The sequence below is a fragment of the Brassica napus genome, chromosome A1 (genome assembly GCF_020379485.1).
Source record: "Brassica napus cultivar Da-Ae chromosome A1, Da-Ae, whole genome shotgun sequence".
NCBI lineage: Eukaryota > Viridiplantae > Streptophyta > Magnoliopsida > Brassicales > Brassicaceae > Brassica > Brassica napus.
The window spans coordinates 9,006,883-9,029,878 of record NC_063434.1 but is presented as its reverse complement, the minus strand read 5'-3'; the positions used below and the strand labels follow the sequence as shown (position 1 = coordinate 9,029,878).

The 22,996-nt window shown below is 34.0% G+C and overlaps 5 protein-coding genes, 1 non-coding gene and 1 pseudogene across 7 annotated transcripts; 4 read left to right on the top strand and 3 right to left on the bottom strand.

Moving 5' to 3' along the window:
- The first annotated feature begins 2,104 nt into the window (after positions 1–2,104).
- On the top strand, positions 2,105–3,772 carry LOC106444327. Of its 2 annotated transcripts, none has more exons than XM_013885817.3 (3): positions 2,105–2,271; positions 2,678–2,877; positions 3,357–3,772. In XM_013885817.3, exons 2-3 carry the CDS (start codon positions 2,696–2,698, stop codon positions 3,541–3,543), a joined length of 369 nt encoding a protein of 122 aa, XP_013741271.1. In that variant the 5' UTR covers positions 2,105–2,271; positions 2,678–2,695; the 3' UTR covers positions 3,544–3,772. The 2 variants fall into 2 exon arrangements, with proteins under 2 accessions (XP_013741271.1, XP_013741278.1); XM_013885824.3 differs by having other exon boundaries at positions 2,131–2,271; positions 2,683–2,877.
- Positions 3,773–4,005: 233 nt separating this feature from the next.
- LOC106444299 (probable caffeoyl-CoA O-methyltransferase At4g26220) lies at positions 4,006–6,362 on the top strand. Its single transcript, XM_048742358.1, has 6 exons — positions 4,006–4,278; positions 4,386–4,493; positions 4,591–4,815; positions 4,898–5,029; positions 5,132–5,469; positions 6,261–6,362. Exons 2-5 carry the CDS (start codon positions 4,425–4,427, stop codon positions 5,420–5,422), a joined length of 717 nt encoding a protein of 238 aa, XP_048598315.1. The 5' UTR covers positions 4,006–4,278; positions 4,386–4,424; the 3' UTR covers positions 5,423–5,469; positions 6,261–6,362.
- A 1,319-nt stretch (positions 6,363–7,681) lies between these two features.
- On the top strand, positions 7,682–9,414 carry LOC111211149 (annotated as a pseudogene).
- A 4-nt stretch (positions 9,415–9,418) lies between these two features.
- TRNAP-UGG lies at positions 9,419–9,490 on the bottom strand. Its single transcript has one exon. It is a non-coding gene; the product is annotated as a tRNA-Pro (tRNA).
- Positions 9,491–9,564: 74 nt separating this feature from the next.
- Positions 9,565–10,518, top strand: LOC106444343 (60S ribosomal protein L31-3). Its single transcript, XM_013885834.3, has 3 exons — positions 9,565–9,712; positions 9,907–10,008; positions 10,093–10,518. Exons 2-3 carry the CDS (start codon positions 9,929–9,931, stop codon positions 10,370–10,372), a joined length of 360 nt encoding a protein of 119 aa, XP_013741288.1. The 5' UTR covers positions 9,565–9,712; positions 9,907–9,928; the 3' UTR covers positions 10,373–10,518.
- A 4,997-nt stretch (positions 10,519–15,515) lies between these two features.
- On the bottom strand, positions 15,516–17,268 carry LOC111201009 (galactinol synthase 6-like). Its single transcript, XM_048754464.1, has 2 exons — positions 16,936–17,268; positions 15,516–15,521 (listed from the first exon to the last, which is right to left on the bottom strand). Exons 1-2 carry the CDS (start codon positions 17,266–17,268, stop codon positions 15,516–15,518), a joined length of 339 nt encoding a protein of 112 aa, XP_048610421.1.
- A 3,060-nt stretch (positions 17,269–20,328) lies between these two features.
- Positions 20,329–21,793, bottom strand: LOC125579039 (classical arabinogalactan protein 9-like). The gene is made up of 2 exons (XM_048742332.1): positions 21,239–21,793; positions 20,329–21,062 (listed from the first exon to the last, which is right to left on the bottom strand). Exon 2 carries the CDS (start codon positions 21,060–21,062, stop codon positions 20,679–20,681), a length of 384 nt encoding a protein of 127 aa, XP_048598289.1. The 5' UTR covers positions 21,239–21,793; the 3' UTR covers positions 20,329–20,678.
- Between the last annotated feature and the right edge of the window lie 1,203 nt (positions 21,794–22,996).

Genomic DNA, 22,996 nt, shown 5'->3' with positions numbered 1-22,996 from the left:
CACAAATAAGATATATATTAACATATGTTTTTAACTAATATAAAATATTTTAAATCAACGCAATACAAAGTAAACTTATATCACATAAATGTGATCTTAAACAAAATTCATACCAAAATAATGTTTTCAATGGATAGATCTGTTCCAAGAAGCCTATAACAAGACCATGTTCTTAAATAACTAAGGTCCAACGAATTTGCATTGTTCACCTATAATTATAATGAAATAAAATATATATTTTTATAAATAACACACCTAATATTTATTTTCACATAAATTTTAAGATTAAAGTGAAAAAACATTTGCAGATGCACAGATCATACTCTAATATATATTATTACACACACACATAAATTACAACTTAACAATTCCAAGTTGTGTAGGTTAATGCCTAATGATGAAATTCTATGTGTTTTTAAGACCTCACACCAATTCAAGTCAGATGTTAGCGCCATTTTGTTGGTTTCATATTTATCTGGTGTAAGAGTGAAACGTTTAACCTTTTATTTGAAGTGTGTTACATACAAATCACAAAAATCCAAATTATAATTTTTTTTAAAAGGGAATGTTGTTAGCTAGTGAAATAAACTTGCCACTAATTAATAAACTACTAGATTTTGACCCGCGCTTGAAAAGCGCGAGGTTGTTGGATTATATTATAATACAAAGTTTTATTATATCGAAAAACATAATTTTCAACAGCTATATAATCTACAAATTAGTTTATTTGAGATTTTATATGTACACTTTTACGTAAGTTTCTTTTCGACATGAGAATTATATCCGGATCAAAAAAACAAACCGAACCAACCCAAAATTATAGGTTTAGTTCAGGTCCAGAGAAGATAACCTATTGGATTTTTTTGACCCGCAGGTCTTTGTTTGAGTCCGGGTCATACCCTAGACCCGATCATAAATATGTGTTTATTATGTATATTTGGATATTTTGAATATGTTTCTGGTATTATGGATATTGTTTTTAAGTTTTTAGTTTACGATTAGAGTTTTGATTTCAGGTAAATTTTTCAAATTAAAAAAAATTGGGTATTTGGATAAAATTTTGGGTATTTTTCAGTTCATCGTGTCAGATTTTGAATAAGATTTCAAATTTTTAGGTATTTGATTTTTTTGGGTATTTGTTTGGAGTTTCAAATACTTTTCGTGTTTCGGATATTTTTCAGATTTTTTATATATTTCGAATTCTTTTAGGATCTTAAATACCCGAAAAGATGTGGACCCACTACGTCCATATCATGTCCAACAACCTTCTGATATAGATTTTTAACGTTATTGTACAAAAACATGGTTGATGGAATATTTTTCTGAGTAAATGTATCATAAGAAATAATAATTAAGATCTGTTAAAAATATTTAAAATATTATATGTTTAGAATGATTAATGTATTATCAGAAAAATAATAAATAGTTATACATAACTCCAACAACTTTTTTATATTAGATTTTTTAAAACTCTTTCTTTTTTAATAGTATTGATTCGTTTTAAGTGAAAAGTATATAAAAGTATAATATCTAAACAAATAATTTTCAAAATCTTGAATAATCAATACTGATATCGTGAAGTCGGGTTAGCTTTAATAGAACCAATGAATTTCTTCATTTTTGTGAAGGTAACATGAATATTCAGAAAAATCATTTTTAAATATGAAAATATTATCAAACTATAGACGGTTGAAATTTTAGTATATGATATGAAATTTTAGTGGGAAAGTTTATATATGATATGATTACTTTATTATAAACGAAAGAGGAAGTTAGAATGTACACATATATGCCTTGTAATTTATTTTGCTTAAATTATATATTATATGATAAAAGTGATAATATAAAACGTTAGTTTCAATGCTTTTACGATTAAAAATCAAAATGATAAATATACTAATAGTAATAGTTAGGATTTAGGAGTGAAATTTAAATAAATAAAAGAATTAACTAAATTATTGTTAGAGAAATATATAATAACATATTGTTAGTATAAATATAAGGTAATATCAAAAAACAATGAGTTAAATAAAAGAGTCCAAACAATTTTTACTGGTAGATTTTTTTAGACTCCTTTTCTTTTTAATAGTGTTGATGGGCCGTGTGCTCGTAAGATGTAACAGAAAGGCCCATACCATTGTTATCGGAGAAAACAAAAACCTCCCAAAACTCACAAGCCTAGGGATTCCATTGATCCAGCTGCTGCGCTCTTTGTTCTCCGGCAACAGCGACACCGCCAGTTCAGTCTCCGTCGCCGTCGAAATCAGCAAGGTGATCGAAGTTACATCTTTTCGTTAACCACTTTTTCACTTTTTGGTAATTTGACTGATAGATCTGCGCTTTCGAGTCGCTTGCTTTGATGAGTGATTTGATTGAGTGTGTGTGTGCTTACGAGTGGTAGTTTAATCTTCCCGAGGTCTGCTAATTTGGGAATGATCTTAACTTTCGATGATTAGCTTAGTCGACATTGATTGATTTAGGTCAAACTAATTTGATCGATGATTAGTGTTTGTTTTAGATCCTTTGATTGCATTTGATAATGGAACTGGAGTATAAGTTTTCTAGGTGTTACCCCCTTATATAGATGTCACATAAATGGCTGCTACTGCTACTGCTTCATCCATTGGTGTCTCTTTTGATTTTGTAAACCCAAATTGTTTTTTTTTTTCTGGCTTAGGAAAGAGCTTTTGAAAAGATGGCGTCAAAGTTGCTACAACTGAAGTCCAAAGCCTGTGAAGCATCAAAGTTTGTGTCGAAGCACGGCACGACTTACTACAAACAGTTGCTGGAGAAGAACAAGCACTATATCCAGGAGCCAGCCACTGTTGAGAAATGCAATGAGTTGTCTAAGCAGCTTCTCTACACTCGCCTTGCTAGGTCTGTTTCTCATCCTGGATTCGGTTTGATGTGTTTGTTAGATGAGAGAATTGTGTGGTACCTGGACTTCTTGCAGGGTAGAATTTGCAGCAATATTGTACCTAAGCACTGCTGTTTAATAGCTTTCTTTGTGTAGTAAAGGTTAAAGCTTTATCTGTTGTTTGTTATTATGCTGTGAAGGGTTTGGTTTCTGTTTCTCTTCCATGGTTGCTTTGATGGGGATATTGAAGGATGCAGAGATTCTTAGGAGCTCGTTATCTGTTAGTTTAGTGATGGTTATGGACTATAAACACATATGTAAAGTATCTGCTTTGATGCATGTCACTAGATACCAGCATTTCAGTGCTAATAGAGAAGTGTTAGTGTAGATCTCTTGATCAAGGTCCTTACAGTGTTTCTAGATATGGTGTTCAGTAACAACTGTACTTCGTCTTTGTTCCTGTGACTGACTTTTTTTTCTTTCTTTCCTTGGATGGTAGCATCCCTGGACGTACAGAGCTGTTCTGGAAGGAAGTGGATCACGTGAAAGGCTTGTGGAAGAATAGGGCGGATTTGAAGGTTGAAGATGCTGGAATCGCAGCACTTTTTGGTCTGGAATGCTTCGCCTGGTACTGTGCAGGTGAGATCGTTGGAAGAGGCTTTACTTTCACTGGCTACTACCCTTGAAGAAACGAAGCAACTCCCATGAACAAACATGCCTTTTAAAACCATTGAACTCTAAGAAAGCTTTTTTTTAATTCAATAAACTGGCGGTTTATTATCGCACTAGAGCCAAAAAATCGATTTATTTTTCTCTCCGGATAATTTTAATACACACAAGTTTTGAAGCTGAGGCATCATCACTCATGCTAGCACTAATAATATCAATAGAAAAATGTTTGCTCTTGGTTTGTCATTTTCATCATCGTTATCGTTTGGTAAGATGTCTCATTACTGATAATACACTAATGCGTCAACCTTACTAGAGAAGAGTAAAAGCCACTAGGCACGCCTTTCCTTTGTAGGTTCCTCTTTTATAAAAAGGAAGATAATCACATCGCATCTAGTCATCCCTCTAATGGGACTACCATTTTCATGCTCACAATAGAGATAATAGAAACAAGAGATCGTACAACAAAGCTTTGGCACTTTTAGACTGTGTTTGGACTGTTTGGTAAGATATCTCATTCATGATGGTACACACTGATACGTCAAACACTTACCAGTCTTGACAGAGAAGAGTAAAAGGCCATTAGGCACGCCTTTCTTACGTAGATTCCTCTTTTATGAAAGGAAGAAAATCAGATTTTGACACATGTTCAGTGTACTTTGACAATTTCGTATAAAGTCAAACCTGCATTGTAGTGAAAGATCAGAAACTGAGACTTCAGCACTCTGGTACTCTCTCTCCATCGTTCTTCGGTATTAGTCTTCTTCTCTCTGTAATGTTTCTTTACGTTATGAACACTTATTCTCTGCTTAATGTCTTAAATCATTGCATGGTTACTATGTCAATGTTCCTTGGCCAGGTACTTGAGTGTGTTTTGGGAAGAGAAACTGCGATTACAATGGCTAAGAATGAAGCTAATGCATCAGATTTTTCCAAGGGATTGCTCCAGAGTGAAGAGCTCTACAAAGTGCGTAACCCCCCTCCATACATATTTATCACTACGTTTTCTCACGTTTTAACTTTCCGCTTTTTTCTGATAACTTTCTTTGAAAAAAATGTTGCAGTATATACTGGAGACGAGTGTGTACCCACGCGAACCAGAGGCTCTCAAAGAGCTTAGGAGCGTTACTCATAACCATCCTATGGCTAATATGGCTACTGCACCGGACGCTGGCCAGCTAATGGAGATGCTGCTGAATCTAGTAAATGCAAGGAAGACTATCGAAGTTGGGGTTTTCACTGGATACTCTCTTCTCCTCACTGCTCTTACATTACCAGAAGATGGCAAGGTATGTGAATAATGGACAAAAGTTTTTCATTGTGTTATGTTTTTGTATTTCTCCTACTGATTTAGTACACAAGATTTTGCAGGTTATAGCCATTGATGTGAACAGAAGTTCGTATGAGATAGGGTTGCCAGTAATCAAGAAGGCTGGTGTTGAAGACAAGATTGATTTCAGAGAGTCTGAAGCTCTTCCTGTCCTCGACGAGCTTTTAAACCATGTATAGTATCTATCTTCTTTCCTTTGTGTACCTTTCTTGTTACTCACGTTTGGTTCAGTATCTTGACTATGGTCTTTGTGTGTTTGATGTTTGCGATGGCAGGAAGAGAACGAGGGTGGATTTGATTTCGCATTTGTGGATGCAGACAAGGTGAGTTACTGGAACTACCATGAGAGGCTTGTGAGACTGATCAAGGTTGGTGGGATCATAGTGTATGACAACACTCTGTGGGGAGGATCAGTTGCTGAACCTGACTCGTCCACGCCCGAGGGGAAGAGAGAAGGTAAGAAAGCAATCCTCGAGCTGAACAAGAAACTCTCGGCTGATAAGCGTGTGCAGATCTCGCAAGTTGCTCTTGGTGATGGGATCACTATCTGCAGGAGACTATGTTAAATGATGTTTTATGCCAATAAGTGTTTGTTGTTCGTTACTAATAAAGACTAAGAGCATCTCCAATGTATTACCCCATTTTTTACTCCAAAATGGTGCAACACCAAAATGGAGTAAGGTTTTACTCTAATGTATTACTCCATTTTCTACTCCAAAAATAATATTTCTTAAATAATTTCATTTTTATTTTATTAATAATTGCAAATAAAATCTTATACTTATAAAAATTTACCAATTAACCCCAATTATTTTATGTTTACGATAATAATTAAAATATAAATTATTTGAATTAAATATTTATTATTAAAAAGTACAAGAAATCATTAAAAAAGATAATATATATAGGTTCAACAATGAGCATTAGAATATTTTCCCACAAATGATCAACTAATGCATTTCGTAATGAAAAATGAGCTTCTTTATTTTTGATATTCCTAAATCGAGCAAGAAAAATGAGCTTCTTTATTTTCAGCTTCTTTTCCAGATTATTAAATTACTTATTTTATGTTATTTTTATTTTTATTTTAATTATTTATGTTTTCTGTTATTTTATGCATTTATTTAAAATTATTAAATAATCTTTTGTGGAAAATAATATTTTCATGTTATTGTATCATTTTAAATATTATTTAAGTAAAAAATAGAAACATTAAAGATTCAAAGGATCATTTTATAAATAAAAAAAGTTCAACTCCAAAATGGAGTAATTGGTAAGATTACTCCATAAATGGAGTAACCCTAGCCATTACTCCATTTTCAACTCCAAAATGGAGTGGGGTTAGAGAAGATTTTACTCCATAATGATGTTTGGAGTTGAAAATGGAGTAGGGTTGGAGATGCCCTAATATATTCATGAACAAACACTAAACTAGTTGTATGTTCCACTCTTATCGAGTTTGGTTATTTGTATTTTTAAAAGTTATGAAGAAACCGGTCCACTAGACTCGCTCCATATTCTCTGGTTGTGGTCCTCGTACAGTCTTGGTTGCTCATGACAAAAAAATACATTCTTAAAAGGGGCGTTCTGAAAATCGAACTCGGGTTTATTAATTGTTTCATTGTTTTAAACAATTTGTTTATATTTTTCATAGCTATCTGTCATCTAGTGTAGATTTCTTAATTAGAGTCTTTTCAGTGTTGCTACTTGCTAAACACGTCATTCAGTAAAAGTACACGTTCTTTATTTACTTTTTGATTTGTTTTTTTTTCTTTTGAAAACTACTTTTTCTTTTGTTTAATACTTTTTTTCTTGCTCTATCTGATTAAAAAAATTTCCATGTCATTAAATACCACAAAAAGTTCCATAAATTTCTTGTGCAATTTATATAGTTACATTTCATATCTTACAATATAGACATATGATAAACAACTATAATATTCACATATATAGACAACTATAATATTCACATATGATAAAACTGTCTATTTAGTAGTTTAACTATTTCATCAATAGACAAACAAACACAATTAACTAGCTTATACATAATATTTAATTTAAAGAACATAGTTATTTTATCAAGATTTTTTTTTAATTATATTTATCTAATTACAATATGTAAATTTTCTGTTTTGTTTTAGGTTTTTAAAATGGTTTACACATTTTAAGAGTAAATATATTTAATACTATAATATATGACATACATATTATTTCAAATTTTATTACAATTAATATAATTTAAAAATATTTATATGATAAATGACCCCACTGGATCCGCCACTGCTAGTCTGCTACTACCCTTGAAGAAACGAAGCAACTCCCATGAACAAACATGCCTTTTAATTTCAAACCATTGAACGCTAAAAAAGCTTTTGAAATCCATAAACTAGCGGTTTATTATCGCATTAGAGGCAGAATTTGATTTCTTTTTCTGTCTCTGGATAATTTTAATACAAACATGTTTGAAGCTGAGGCATCATCACTCATGCTAGCTCTTAAATCTTAATAATATCAATAGACAACATGTTTTTTTTGTAAACTAATAGACAACATGTTTTCTCTTCGTTTGACAGTTTCGTTAGTGTGTGTATCATCGTTACCGTTTGGTAAGATGTCTCATTCCTGATTTAATACACTGATGCGTCCACACTTACAACTTACATGCGAAGTAAAGCCATTAGGCACGCGTTTCCTTTGTAGGTTCCTCTTTATAGAAAGGAAGATGATTCCATTAATGGCACTACCATTTTTCATGCTCACAATAGAGATAATAGAAACAAGATATAGTAGTACAACAACAAAGCTTGGCACTCTTAAACTGTGTGTTGGACTGTTTGGTAAGATATCTCATTCCTGATGGTACACTGATACGTCAACACTTACCAGTCTTGACAGAGAAGAGTAAAATCTGATTGTGACGACGACTGTTCGGTGTACCTTGTCCTATAAATTCAAACCTGCATTGTAGTGGAAGATTCAGAAACTAAGACTTAAGCACTCTGGTACTTTCTCTCTCAATCCTTCTTCGTTTTTAGTCTTCTTCTCTCTATAATGCTTCGTTTCTGTATGAGTGTTTGACCCATCGTAACCTCTATGTTATAATCTACTGATAGAAAATGTTGAATGATTGGTATGTTCTAATGGTTTTAGAAGAAACACGTTTCAGATAGGCAAATGATCATATGTTAGTCATATCGAACATGCATGTGTTTAGAGATATTTCCTTGAAAATATATAAAAAGATTGTTCTCTGCTTAATGTCTAAAGTTATGGTACGTTTACTTATCTATATCACTGTTCCATGGCCAGGTACTTGTGTGTGTTTGGGAAAACGAAACTGCGATTACAATGGCTCACGATGAAGCTAATGCATCAGATTTTTCCAAGGGATTGCTCCAGAGTAAAGAGCTCTACAAGGTGTGCCCCCTTCAAATTCATCATCACCACCTTTTCTCTCGTTTGGGTTTCCATTTTTCTAATAACTTTTGTTTGAAAATGTTTGCATGCAGTATATACTGGAGACGAGTGTGTACCCACGCGAACAAGACGCCCTCAAGGAGCTTAGGATCCTTACTCATAACCACGCTCTGGCTATCATGGCTTCTGCACTGGACGTTTGCCAGTTAATAGATATGCTGCTTAAACTGGTAAATGCAAGGAAGACGATCGAACTTGGGATTTTCACTGGATACTCTCTTCTCCTCACTGGTCTTACACTACCAGAAGATGGCAAGGTGTGTTAGACATGACCATGGAATAAAATACACAAGTTTTTTCACTCTGCTACTGATTTAGTCACTCACAAAAAAATTCAGGTTATAGCCATTAATGTGAACAGAAGCTCGTATGAACTAGGGTTGCCGGTTATCAAGAAGGCTGGTGTTGAAGACAAGATTGATTTCAGAAAGTCTGAACCTCTTCCAGTCCTCGACGAGCTTTTAAACCATGTATAGCTTCTATCTTCTTTCCTTTGTGTACCTTTCTTGTTACTCACGTTTGGTTTAGCATCTTGACTATGGTCTTTTGTGTGTTTGATGTTTGTGATGGTAGAAAGAGAAGGAGGGTGGATTCGATTTCGCATTTGTGGATGATGCAGACAAGGGAGTTACTGGAGCTACCATGAGAGGCTTATGAGATTGATCATGGTTGGTGGGATTATAGTGTATGACAAAACTCTGTGGGGAGGATCAGTTGCTGACTCGTCCATGCCCGAGGGGAAGATACAAGGCAAGAGAATAGCCCATGAGCTGAACAAGAAACTCTCGGCTGATAAGCGTGTGCAGATCTCGCAAGTTGCTCTTGGTCATGGGATCACTATGTGCAAACTTAAATGATGTTTTATGCCAAAAGTGTTTGTTGTTCGTTACTAAGAAAGACTAATGTTTTAGGCTATACTAAAGTGTTTGTCAAAAAATACATTAAATAAAAAATCTAAACTAGTGTTTGTATGTTCCTCACTTATTATTAAGCAGTCCACTAGAGTCGCTTCTGATTGTGGTCCTCGTCTCGTACAGTAATGCTTGCTCATAGTCAGTCATCATAGCAAACTTCACATTAAAAAAGGGGCGTTCCGAGAATCGAACTCGGGACCTCTCGCACCCAAAGCGAGAATCATACCACTAGACCAAACGCCCTGTCTGAATAATTAGTTGTTTTGAAAATTATATTTATCTAGTCATCATCTAGTGTACGTAATTACAGAAAAATTCAGTTCAGAAATTCATAATTGGGCTATAAAAGGGAGAGATTAAAAAGCCCATTAAATCGACTAGGGTAACTCACTGAGCGCCGCATATAAGCCAACGACTCCTCCGCCCCCACCGTCTCTCTATCTCGGCGTTCTTGCAGAAGCGAAGGTATGTGTCTCTCACTGTCTTTAACTTTATTTCGCTTATCTTCGTTTTATATTTAGACCAGTTGATTCTTATACGTATTCCTTCATTTGGATGGCAATCAATTGATGTGTAGTGAACAAACAGTGAGCTGATTGTGCTATATAGATAAAAACCTATCTGAGTTTAACCCGTTTGAGTTTCGATATACTATGCAGGAACAGAGAAAGAGACATAAAAATGTCGGAAAAGAAGGGAAGGAAAGAGGAGGTGGTGACCAGAGAGTACACCATCAATCTTCACAGACGCCTTCATAGCTGGTAAGTGTTCCGACATAAAATTAACCTTCTATGCATCTGTTGGGGTTTGACTTGGGAAAGTTTGAATTGTGTGTGTTAAAACAGTACCTTCAAGAAGAAGGCTCCAAAGGCAATCAAGGAGATAAGGAAGTTTGCGGAGAAGGCAATGGGGACAAAGGATGTGAGAGTGGATGTGAAGCTGAACAAGCAGATTTGGAGCAGAGGTATCAGAGGTCCTCCTAGAAGGATCAGAGTCCGAGTTGCTCGTAAGAGAAACGATGACGAAGATGCCAAGGAAGAGTTCTTCTCCCTTGTCACTGTTGCTGAAATCTCTGCAGAAGGTCTCTCCGGTCTTGGCACTAAAGTCATTGATGAAGAGGATTGAACAATCTTGTAACGTCTTTATCATATTTTTCAACTTTGTAGCGACTTTGGAAGCACTGATCCAGTTATTGGAGAGAACATTTATATCTTCTTGTTGAAATCTTCATCCATGAAAATACTTAAAAGAGAATCTCATTCTTGAGTCAACGCCAATATTATTACACCTCGTAATGGATTTGTATTTGTTTAGACAATCTGTTTCGATCTATGATTGGTAGATAATGCACCAATGTCAAGTAATGTTTGAGTCGGTCGAGAAATTATTACACATAGATAGACCAGTCAAGATAATTATACAAACATTAGGCTCACGTAACACATGATAGTTATACAATATAATAGATGCACAAACTAAAGGGGGCCAAATGGAAGCATCCCGCCGGAACTTGGGAAGCCTAGAACACGAGTGAGAACAGATTCTGAGCACAGGTCTACAATAAAACGAATTGATATGAAATGTTGCTATTGTTGATCCATCATAAGCGACTAACACGAGGAGGATAATGGTACTAAAAAGTTGCATAGTAATAATATCTATGAACCGGCATCTGTTGTGAGCTATATAAACTGAGACTAAATTGCACTTGCGCTCTGGCTTCTCTTAAATCTAATAGTAGTTAATTATGAATATCTGTCAAACGTAATAATGTATACTCTCTAGTGTACCTGAGCAAGTAGTAAAGCCAAAAGATGGTCAATGTTCTCGCTAACTTCATAGATTTTTTTTTTGAGTACTGGAGGTGGGAACGAAACTCAGAGAAACGGAGGAGGAGTTGGATCGGGAAATCTTTCAACGAATGTACTCTCGAGAAAGCCTTTTTAGTTACGGCCCAATACACCGGTCCATTTACTGGACCTAAAAGGGCCAAGAAAACAAAATATAGAAATCACAAATCAACGACAAATAAAAGCAAAGCAATTAGATAAGGGGAAATTTCATAAAGCTTGAAATGAGATGAGGATTTTAAAGATCTTTTTGTGAATTTTGGAAAAAAGGAATTTTAAGACTTAACTAAAACGAGCATAGTTTAGATAATTTTTAAACTAATTTATTAAAATAAACAAAATAATTAGTTCAAGTATTAACCTATAAAAGGTTAAGTATTAAAAAAATTACCAAAATTTAGCTGGATACTTTTATGAATCTTTTCATTAGATAAACAAGAATAACGATTAAACCATGGTGCGAGGATCAAATCAAACCTCAAAATACGTAAGTTGATTAAAATGTTGGCCGACCGATTTTACATGAGATAATAAATCAAAATGAATAAAATGATGGTACAAATATGTACTATTAGAATGGTCGTTAAAATTTCACAAATATTAATAAATCGAAATACTAAATTCAATAACTAAAATTATAAGTACTGAATGTGGCATAAGAAAATTCGGATCAGTTATTTTCGGGTCGGCTAAATTCAGATTTCGGGTCAAGATTAAAATGCTTAGGCCTGTTAGAAAAAATAATAATGACATTATTATTCCTCTTTTAGCCAGTTTATAAAAGAGTCTAATACTATCTCTAATGGTTCACTCTAAAATAAATTAACTTTATAACAGAGTTGAGTTATACTTTAATGGTACTCTATTTTATAATAAAAAATCGAGTGATGAACAAAGAAAAAACAATTTACTTTATATATAGAGTAAACCATTTTTACTCTATTATAAAAAAAAACTAGAGTACCATTAGAACAATTTTACTCTAAACTCAAATTTAGAATGAAAAATATAATGAGATTGGAGATGCCTATGGGAGAGGAAGTGGATTTATTCATTATTCATGCTTGATCTAGACACATATATAATGTCCTCGAACATAAATGCTTTTGCACTTATCCGCTCACACTTCACAAGTCTAGTATCCAATTATTGTATTATATTCACATAAATATACAGAAACATATTTTGAATCAAAGCAACAATCATTCTACGAATGCTATTGTAATTGAATGATGAACATTGGATACTTGATTCTTGTGTAATTATTGTTGGGAACACATAATATTGTAATTGCTACTATATGCAGCTGAGCTTGTTGGGTAGAAATAAGATGGGGACTCTTTTCATGACCCAATCTAGACCAACAATGTCTAAGGGACCATCCCCTTTGCAAGACTGTGCTTCGTCTTTTTCTATATATTATTTCTTCAGTTCTTCAATTCGACCGTATAAGAAATATCCTACTTTAAATTTTCTGCAAGAATACAATGTTATTGCACGTAAATTTTACACATGCGAGATGACTAATTAATAGCTTATGATCACAAAATCGGTTTAGATTAATACTGTGCCTTGGGGTTTGAGTAGGGTCCAGCACCAAACTGAGCACAAGACTGAGTCAGATTCTGGTGTGTGAAGCTTATAAAACTTGAATACTATGTAAACATAGTCATGTACCTTTTTAACAGGCTCTTCATCAAGAAGTATCCCGACATGTTCCAAGAAATCAAATTACAGTTAAAGTTGGAAGAAAATCTATAAAATTGAAATAGACACATTTCTTACGAGTCACGACACTACCGTTTTTGTGCACTTACGACTTTATATTGGTGATTACCAAGAGCAAACACACCATATGTTAATTGTTAACTGAAACCTTAACCTTATACCCCGCTTAGTTTCCCTGAAAACATGAAACACAGAGTATCAAGGCCACAAACATCTACGGAAAACATATACGTCCAAACATATCAAATTGCAATATACAAACCTCTGTAAGCCAATTGTAAAATCTGGCAGCACTCTCAGTAGGCTGGCCAACACTAGAATCATACCAATGTTGTGTGTTTTCTATAATTTCTTAAAATATATTTGCCAAACTTAATTGGCTGATTTGGTTGTTCATACTTTTATTGGTTTAGTTATTTATATTTTACTATATTGGGTTATCTCAAAATTTTGAATTGAATCAAAACAAATTTGGGTCTAACTGAACTAAAATAATAAAAATAATATTTTTAATTAAATTTAGTTTTCTTCTTACGTTGATAAATATATGTTGTAAGATCATGTATAATTTGATACATGTTATTTTATAATATTTAAGTATTGAGGGATTCAAAAATGCATAAATCGAATCGTTAATTTTTAAATTTCGTGATTCAATTAGAGTTTGAAAAGACAATTATACCAAAAATATGATATTATATGATCAGTTTTTGTTACTAAACAGTTCTAATAATTTAATCAAATATATATATTCATCGTATTTATATTCAATCTCACATTTTTAAAATATTTATTTAATTTTAAAATAGTCATAAGATATAAATATTTCTGAAAATATGATATTAAATAATTAGTTTATTTTTAGTAAATTATTTTAAAAGAACTATTTAAATAACAAATTTTTTATTATAATTATATATTTATTTATTTTTAAAGTTTTAAATTTTAATGATGTTGGAAAATATAAATAAAATAAATAAAATAATTATATATAATCTATATGCTTTATATTTTATAAATATTTATTATTTAATTATTTAAAATTAAATTAAAGTAAAATAAAATATGAAACAGAAATAAAAGTAATTGCATTCATGACACTTAAGTATAATTAGTTCATTAAGAATATCTATTTAATTAAATCTTTTGAAAATAAGATATTACATGATCAGTTAATGTTGTTAAAAATTATTTTATTTTTAATCATTGATAAAAACATATATTAATAATAAAAATGTTATCAGCTTTTAAAAAATAATATCTAAATTCTTTTCTTTTTAATTTGTTGTGTGAAGATATGTTTTATGTATATATATATATATATGTCGATTTACTTTAAAATTATATATGTTATTTTTTTATTTATGTTGGTCTGGGAAAATATAAAAAACATTAAAAAAAAGTTCGTCTACTTATATAAAATCTATACAATTATATTTTACAATTATTTACTTTTTATTATGTATGTGCTTTGTATAAAAGGAAATTTAAATTAAAACATTGATTAACTTTTATTAAGAAAAAGGAAATAAAAATAATTAATTGTTACTAATGGAAATTTTGTAAAAATTCTAAATTCATTAGGGGCATAATCAACTATTGTGATAATTAACATGAGAGTGACACGTGAGAAAATGATTTCTCAAATAATATTATCGAGTATATTTTACAAATATATCCCTTTATTATGTATATGTTTTGTATAAAAGGAAATTTAAATTAAAACATTGATTAACTTTTATTAAAAAAAGAAGTAAAAATAAATGTTACTAATGAAAATTAAATATAATTTTACATTTATTAAGTGCATCTATCTATGTAATCAATCATTGTGATAATTGACATGAAAACGACAAGTGATAAAGCGACTTGTCAAATAATATTATTGGGATTGTGTAGCTAATAATATTATAGTATATTTTATAATTGGTTAAATAAATTTTAATTTATATTTTAATAATATTTGTAATACAAAAGTAACTTTTTTAATAGTTGTACATATGGGTGGAAATTTTACCCGATACCCGAACCCGTATCCGAACCGATCCAAAAAATCCAAACCAAAATCCGAACCGAAATAGCAAAATAACTGAACGGGTATTGAATTATGAGAGGTTGGAAATCCGAACCCAAAGGAGTAAAATTCGAATCCGAATGAATATCCGAAGATAACCGAACATATGTATTACTAACCTTATATTTCTAATTTATATCTCTTATTTCATTTAAAATATTTATATTAATACTATACATACTTTAAGTTCATATAATATATATATATATAATTACGGAGGAAATGATTTGTTACTCACTTAAAATGAATGTCTAGTTTTTTTTTCAAGAATTAACTAAAGTTACATCCAAAATTTAAAAACAATAACCAAATTAGTATTTTTTTTAGTTTTAAGATATTATGTCTAAATGTATTAATCATTCAACCTATTAAAAAAAAATTAGTTAAGTGAAAGTTATATTTTTAAATACAAAAAATTGAAAAATGAAATTTTAATTTTTGTTCTTGCAAAATCTAAATATCCGAACCGATCCGAAATAACCGAATCCGAACTAAAAATACATGGACCCGACCCGGAATACAGATATATCCGAACATGATCTACACCTCTATACTGAAATACCCAAAAATTCGAAATATCCGACCCGAACCCGAACGTGTACCCGAACTCCCACTCTTAGACCTGTGCATATGTATAAAACATTATACATATTGATACAGAAGGAGTAATAATTATCGAAATTCACCTAGACTCTCGAGTTACGATTTCTTAAACTTGTGATTCTTCGAATAAAACCTAGGCAAACTGTTCCACGATCCTTTCATGTTATTATTTAAGCTTAAAAACATCCAACTTTTGGAATGAAATTATATTAATTAAGCCAAAAGAGCGTAGTGTCTTATTGATTACTGATATAAATAAGACAGATACAAAACCAAGGTTGATCAAGGTAGGGATAGACACGATAGTTAAACAAAAAAACAAGACCAACCAACTCTAATATCACAAGCTATGATAAACATTTCACTAAAACACACAATAAGTTGCATAATATAGCTTCAACATGAAGGATTGTTTAAGCAGCGGAGGGGGCAATTAAATTTGTATAATTTTTTGTGTTTATCTTTGTTCCACAATTTTAAGCCAATAACAGTGTAACGCTCCGACCGCCCACGGCTAATGGGCCACCCACGCCCGCTCTCTCGGCTTGTGGGCTCCATCCCGTCTGACGGTCGGTCCGTTAATTTTTCAAAGGCTCGAAATCATTGTTTACTGACCCTGCAATCACCACCCGACCTTTTCCCATGCTTTGGCCTCACTCGCACGCTATCGCGAATCACTTCCCGATAGGTCACCCATCCTTCCACTACTCCAGCTCAAGCACGCTTAACTCTGGAGTTCTTTCAGGATGTGTTCCGGAAAAGGTAAGTCAACTTTGGTGACATACGTAGCCAAATCAATTCTCTTAAGCCTTTCACATATCACAACTCGGGATGTTACAATTCACCCTCTCTCAAAGAACGCAACGTCCTTGTTGCGCCCCACGACAGATCTCAAGACGCCTCTCGGGTCAGAACCGAGATGGCTAACCAGCTCTGATACCACTTGTAACGCTCCGACCGCCCACGGCTAATGGGCCACCCACGCCCGCTCTCTCGGCCTGTGGGCCCCATCCCATCTGACGGTCAGTCCGTTAATTTTCCAAAGGCTCGAAATCATTGTTTACTGACCCTGCAATCACCACCCGACCTTTTCCCATGCTTTGGCTTCACTCGCACGCTATCGCGAATCACTTCCCGATAGGTCACCCATCATTCCACTACTCCAGCTCAAGCACGCTTAACTCTGGAGTTCTTTCAGGATGTGTTCCGGAAAAGGTAAGTCAACTTTGGTGACATAGGTAGCCAAATCAATTCTCTTAAGCCTTTCACATATCACAATTCGGGATGTTACAAAAAGCCAATAAAAATTCAGTAAGTGCAATTAAGTTTTTTGAAAATATAAAAGTTGATTTTTTAAAAACAATTTTTTTTCTAGAATATGTAATATTAAGGAACAGAGGGAGTACATATTTAGTAAGTATCAAGATGTTTACCTCCCAAATACGAAGTTTTGAGTAGTTAAGAACGAAATATGTCATTGAATAACCAACTTTGTTTTCGGGTGGAATGACCTGTTCAATCTCACGGATGATACATCCCTGAGCTAGTAAGATTTGACGATGTTCTTCAGGCACATCCGGAAGAACAGCCACCACCAGAGGATAAATAGACTTTACCTTTCGTAGTCCTTTGGCTAGACCAACAACGCCCATCCAGTAGTCTTTGTTTCCAGCGAGGAACGTGACGTAAGCCCTTTTTCCACAGTTCGCATTCACCACCACGTTAGCTTTAATGCTCTTCTCGAAAGTCATGTTCACTGAAGCCATCTCAAAGATGAAAAAGATTTAGTATCTTTAGCGAGATTGAAGAGGGAATAGCTTTTTTGTGCAGCTCTGAAGTTCAAGTGTGAGGAAGATGGAGAAGGGGAAACCATCTTATAGCTATATAGGGAAAGGGAGATAGCAGAGAAATAAATGAGAAATCGATTTCATTTTCATAATTCCTTCCATTATTTAATATCAGCGTTTTTAGAAATGATGATTATTTCTTATGCTAAGTTCGCGGGGGGGGGTGGGGGGGGGGGGGGGGGTGGTGAGGGGGGGATGGGGGGATTTGACTGGTGACGGCTAAGAAGGAATGGAACGAGAGGAAACACTGTATTCCTATTCATTCCTTTTTCTTTTCACTTTTCATAAGTAACTTTTGATATATAAGGAATATGTACAATTTCTTTCCGTTCCTCTTTATTTAGGGAATAATAGAAGAAAAATATTCCCTATCAATATTGGCAAGGAACAAAATGGAAAATAAAAAAATAGCAAATCTCTATTAACGTGAGTTGAACTATACAGAAAATTAACATTTTTTTTTCTCGACTCTTTTCACGTCTAGTTTGCTTCCACTATATATATGAGAATTATTGTATTCACCAACACTAATACAATCAACTAAAGTTCTACAGCAAGAGGTACACACTTGTTTCTTACAATTTTTAAGAGAAAATTACAATACACGGGTATTAAGATTGAAAATAACATGAATATTTTATGTGTGCTTGTTAGATATCATGTCAAGTTCAAGAAACACTAGCGGATCACGGCTAGTTTAAAATGTTTTATATTTAAAATGTTTTTAAACAATAGTTTCTAAAATATTTTTAAACAATAGTTTCTAAAATGTTTTAAAACACTAGTGGAACATTTTGAATATTTTAAATTTAAAATGTTTTTACACACTAGCGGATCATTTTGAATATTTTATATTTAAAATATTTTTAAACAATAGTTTCTAAATTACTTTAATTAAAAATACTCATTCCTTTTAGTGGTTACCATTCATTGCAATATTTTGTTTCATTCATTCTATGCATTCATTCCTTTTAATTTGTTCCTATTTTGAGTGATACCCTCTCCGTTTTATTGAGATAGTCTTTTTAGAAAAAAAGAAATTGTTTCACAAAGATGTTTTTTTTGTGTTTTTTATGAAAAAATTGTAAACTTCAAGAAAATTAACTGACTTTATTGAATTACTATTGCTTAAAAGTTATTGAAAATTACAGAAACAATATATTTACTATGGTAGTTTAATGTGTTTTTTTAATATATGTGAAAGTACTAAAAAGTTTATCTTTGTAGAACGGAGGGAGTATATACGAAAATATGTTTTAAATTTAATTACCATAACTATAGGAGTCTGATTGTTTCAAAATTGGAAGCTTCCAACTAATATGGAAGTATAGATAATATCTTTACTATAAATTACTATATAGGAAATTTGTTAGACCAAACTCCTTAGCGAGAAAAGCTCTGCTTGGTTTCCCTATTTTGTACTAAACCTTTTCCGCAATGAAAGTATTTGTTGTTCCACTACAAGAAAACATATTTTTTACGAGGGCAATATACGTTGTAACTTCGTCGTAAACGGGGTGTTACGACGAATGAACCGCGAAACACGTTTCGTCGTAAAACGCCCGTCGTAACCGACGTTTCGTCGTAAATGACTTGTTAAGTTTACGACGAAATATATTCCTCGTAAAGCGCAGGGCAGAGATTCGTCGTAAACGACACGTAAAATTTCGTGGTAAACTCCACGTAATGGATTCGATGTAAAGCACACGTAAACATTTTCGTTGTAACACCCTCGTAAATATTTCGATGTAAACTCCACGTAACATTTCGATGTAAAGACCACGTAAAATCTTCGATGTAAAAGACTCGTAATTATTTTCGACGGTAATCAGTTGTAAATGTTTACGTCGAGCCTACATCGACGTTTCGTTTTATAATATATTTTGAATATTATTTTTAACCTCAAATATATATATATATAAATTTGAATTTATTTAAAATTCTGAATTTTAAATAATTTTAATTTTAAAACGAAATATGAAAATAAAAAACATTTATAAAAAAGCATTTAAAAGTCATAATATTTAAATTCATAATACAAACCGAAAATATTAAAAAAACTACATATCATCGAAGTAGTCGGTGGGGTTGCTCGGCTGTTGACGGGTTGGATCGGACTCTTGGGGATCTCGTACTGGCAACCCAAGAGCGGCTCGTCTCTGACTCAACATTCTCTGCATAACCGGGTTTCCCACGGCCATCACGTCTAGCAAATCCTCAAGAGAGTCTAAACGAACCTGCTGGCTATCCATTCGAGCTTTCATCTGAGAAGTCTCTTCATCCCGTCTCGAAGTGTATGACGAAGTTGCCCTTGCAACTTGGTTAACGGAGCCTATACCGACTATTCGGCCCTTCTTTCTAGGAGCCAGCTATAAAATTAAAACATATATTAATATAGTTATTAAAAATAATGAAAAAAAAAATTTTAGTTGTACTACCTCTTCGAAGATTCGGTCGGCTTCTTCGGTGGACAATGTGACGGGTAATCCATCGGGAGACTCCTGAGTTAGTTGCGTCTCCCGTTCTTCAATCCGAGTAGCCACTGCTTGAGCGAGTTTCTCTGATGCAGGATCCACAAAAACTCCGTCGGATGTGGCGTGAGTCATCTTGAATAGGTCAGACAGAGATGGTAAGACTCCCGTCTTCTCCAACTACAAAAAAAAAATATTAAAAGTTATATTAATTGAATATTTTAAAATAAATATTTAAAAACAAAACTTACAACGTCTAGACGGATGCCTGCATGTGGTTTTTGGCCGGTTCTGTGAAGCATGGGCAAATTACCATCTTTATCCTTCGTTCTTCGAGAAGCCGAGCACGAATTGGCCTTTTTGATCGAAGACGGGTGCTTCCAATAGGCGATGAGGCCATCCCACACATCCGTCGTGAGCTCAGTGGGCTTTCCCTCATACCCGTCGAGCTCCCACTTGTCCTTCCAATCGGAGACTGTGTTGCAGAGGCGGATCTTTGCTTTTGCAACGAATTCCGCCTTCACCATCTCGGTGATTCCCAAAGACCAATGCCACTTTTGCTGAAACACAAAAAATTTGAAAAAATTACAATTAATAATAATATTTAAAAAATATATACATATTTAAAAGTTAAAATTTAATTAAATTTAAAAATCTTACCGCAAACATTTTAAACCACGTGATCTTAACGTGATTTGGAGTCTTGCTCCAGTTCGGATATGCCCCGTCGTAGTAACCCTTAATCGTTTTCGAAACGCTCCGGCCAACACGGTTATTAGCCCCAAACCTGAAAGGAAAACAATTTAACCGTTAGAAAATAAAAATATTTTAAATTTTTATGTAATAAAAATTAATAACTTACCAATAAGTTCCTCGGGGTCTATCGGGGTCTAGAACATCCAAACCCTCTCGTCCGGGCTGGGCAAGCAAATCCTCTACCGTATATCTCGCGAATGGGGCATATGAAGGCACACGCAAATCCGGATGAACTGCACCTTCTGGGACAGGCTCAGGTGCAGCCGCTGGAGGAGGAGGTGGAGGCATATGCGGTGGAGGCATTTGCGGTGGAGGCATCTGCGGTGGAGGAGGACTCCAAGCAACTCTCTGAGAAGGCTGAGAGTCTGGAACTGCGGTGGAGGATGATGGACCAGAAGACGATGGACCGGAAGAAGATGTACCGGAACCATCGTCGCCAAACAAATCTCTATAACTAGGTGCTCTGGATTTTCTTCTAGGAGCCATCTAAAAAAAATTAAAATAAATTTTATCAGTTACGACATAATAAAAATATTATTCCGTTACCTAACTAATCACCTAAACTAATTACCTAACTAATCACCTAAACTAATTCCGTTACCTAACTAATCACCTAAACTAATTTAAAAAAAAAAAAAAGAGAGAGAGAAGAGAGAGTTTACCTTAGAGAGAGCAAAGGAATTTGGGAGGAATGAGCGAGGCAGCCTCGCTCTCGGCGTCCCCTTATATAGATTAGGATTCGTCGTAAAATCGACGTAAATTTACGACGAAATTACCAGGCCCGCGTTTTTCCATTTACGACGAATTTACCAGGCCCGTGTTTTTTAATTTACGACGAAATTACCAGGCCCGTGTTTTTCGAGTTACGACGAAATTACCAGGCCCGCGTTTTTCCATTTACGACGAAATTACGACGCTTAACCCTAAACACCGAGAATGAAATCCCTAAACCCCAAAGTGACATATCATCTAACATCATATCTTATATCATACTACTTCTTACTCTTTCTTTTAGAAAATATTACAATAGAGAAATCCAACATTTGATACATATATTACATCACTCTAAATCGTTTTCGTTCTCATCACTATCATTACAATCATCATCGTCGCTTCTCTCGAACTCGTCTTCACGTGCTTCATCTGTCGCATCTTCGGGAATATCTTCATATTGAAAGTTTTGCGGGTCGATCAAAAGGATTTCATCAGTTGGTTGTTCTGGTACCTCAACTTCAGTGATAGCGTCTTCTTCTTGCAAGGGCGGTTCTTCTCCAACGACAATGCGTCCACGAGGTGTAACTTTGATAGCAGTTACCCAGTTTATCCCGGAAGTTCGAAGCCGAGGATAAGGAAGGAAGCTAACTTGCTCGGCTTGTGAAGCTAAAATGAAAGGCTCAAATTTGTTGTATCTTCTCCCAAAATTGACATCCACAACACCAAATTTGTTATACCGAATCCCTCGGTTCACAACAGGATCGAACCATTCACATTTGAAGAGGACGCATTTTAGCTTCAATAACCCCGGAAATTCCACTTCAATAATCTCCTGCAATATCCCGTAAAAGTCTGTTTCACCTTTCACACATATTCCGTAGTTACTCGTTGCCCGATGTCTCCCATACTCGTATGTGTGAAAGGTAAATCCTCGTGTGAAATACATAGGTGATGTGGTGACCTTTGCAACTGGACCTTGAACCAATTCATGAAACCATACGGGATAATAAGGATCGTCATAATCAACCTGCAAAAAACATATATATATTCTTAAACACTTACTTAATTAATATAATAGTATGAGATATATTACCTGTGATTTTAACCACTTGACAAAGTGCTTATCTTTACGTGTATCCACATCAGTTGCAGATATTCCTGGTATTGCTTCTTCAACTTGAGATACAAACATCCTGCAAATTGAACAAATAATCAAATCATACATAATTAACTTCAATTCATATAATTAACATTCACAAAAAAATTTACCTTTCAAAGTAACGGGTCATTGCATCCTCGCAGTTGAGCAGAATATAAGTGTGGGCACTATGTTTATCTTCTTCACATGACCACCATACTTCTTTCGTTTTACCACCAAACCGTCCAATTTCGCAGAAAATGTCAGGAACACCATCAATTGGATATGATGTCGGTACTCCACCATCATCATATCTTCTAGGAACTCTTTTTCTCGTACGAACAGTTGGAGCAAAGTAGTATGATGTGAAGTTAGATGTTTCGGCTGTCAAACTCCCTGCAACTATTGAACCTTCTACCTTTGCAAGATTTCTTGCTTTCCCCTTCAAATGTTTCATCTGTCGCTCATACGGATACATCCATCCGTTGTGAACAGGTCCACGAAGCAATGCTTCATACGGTAGGTGGACAACTAGATGCTCCATGACGTCAAAAAATGAAGGAGGAAA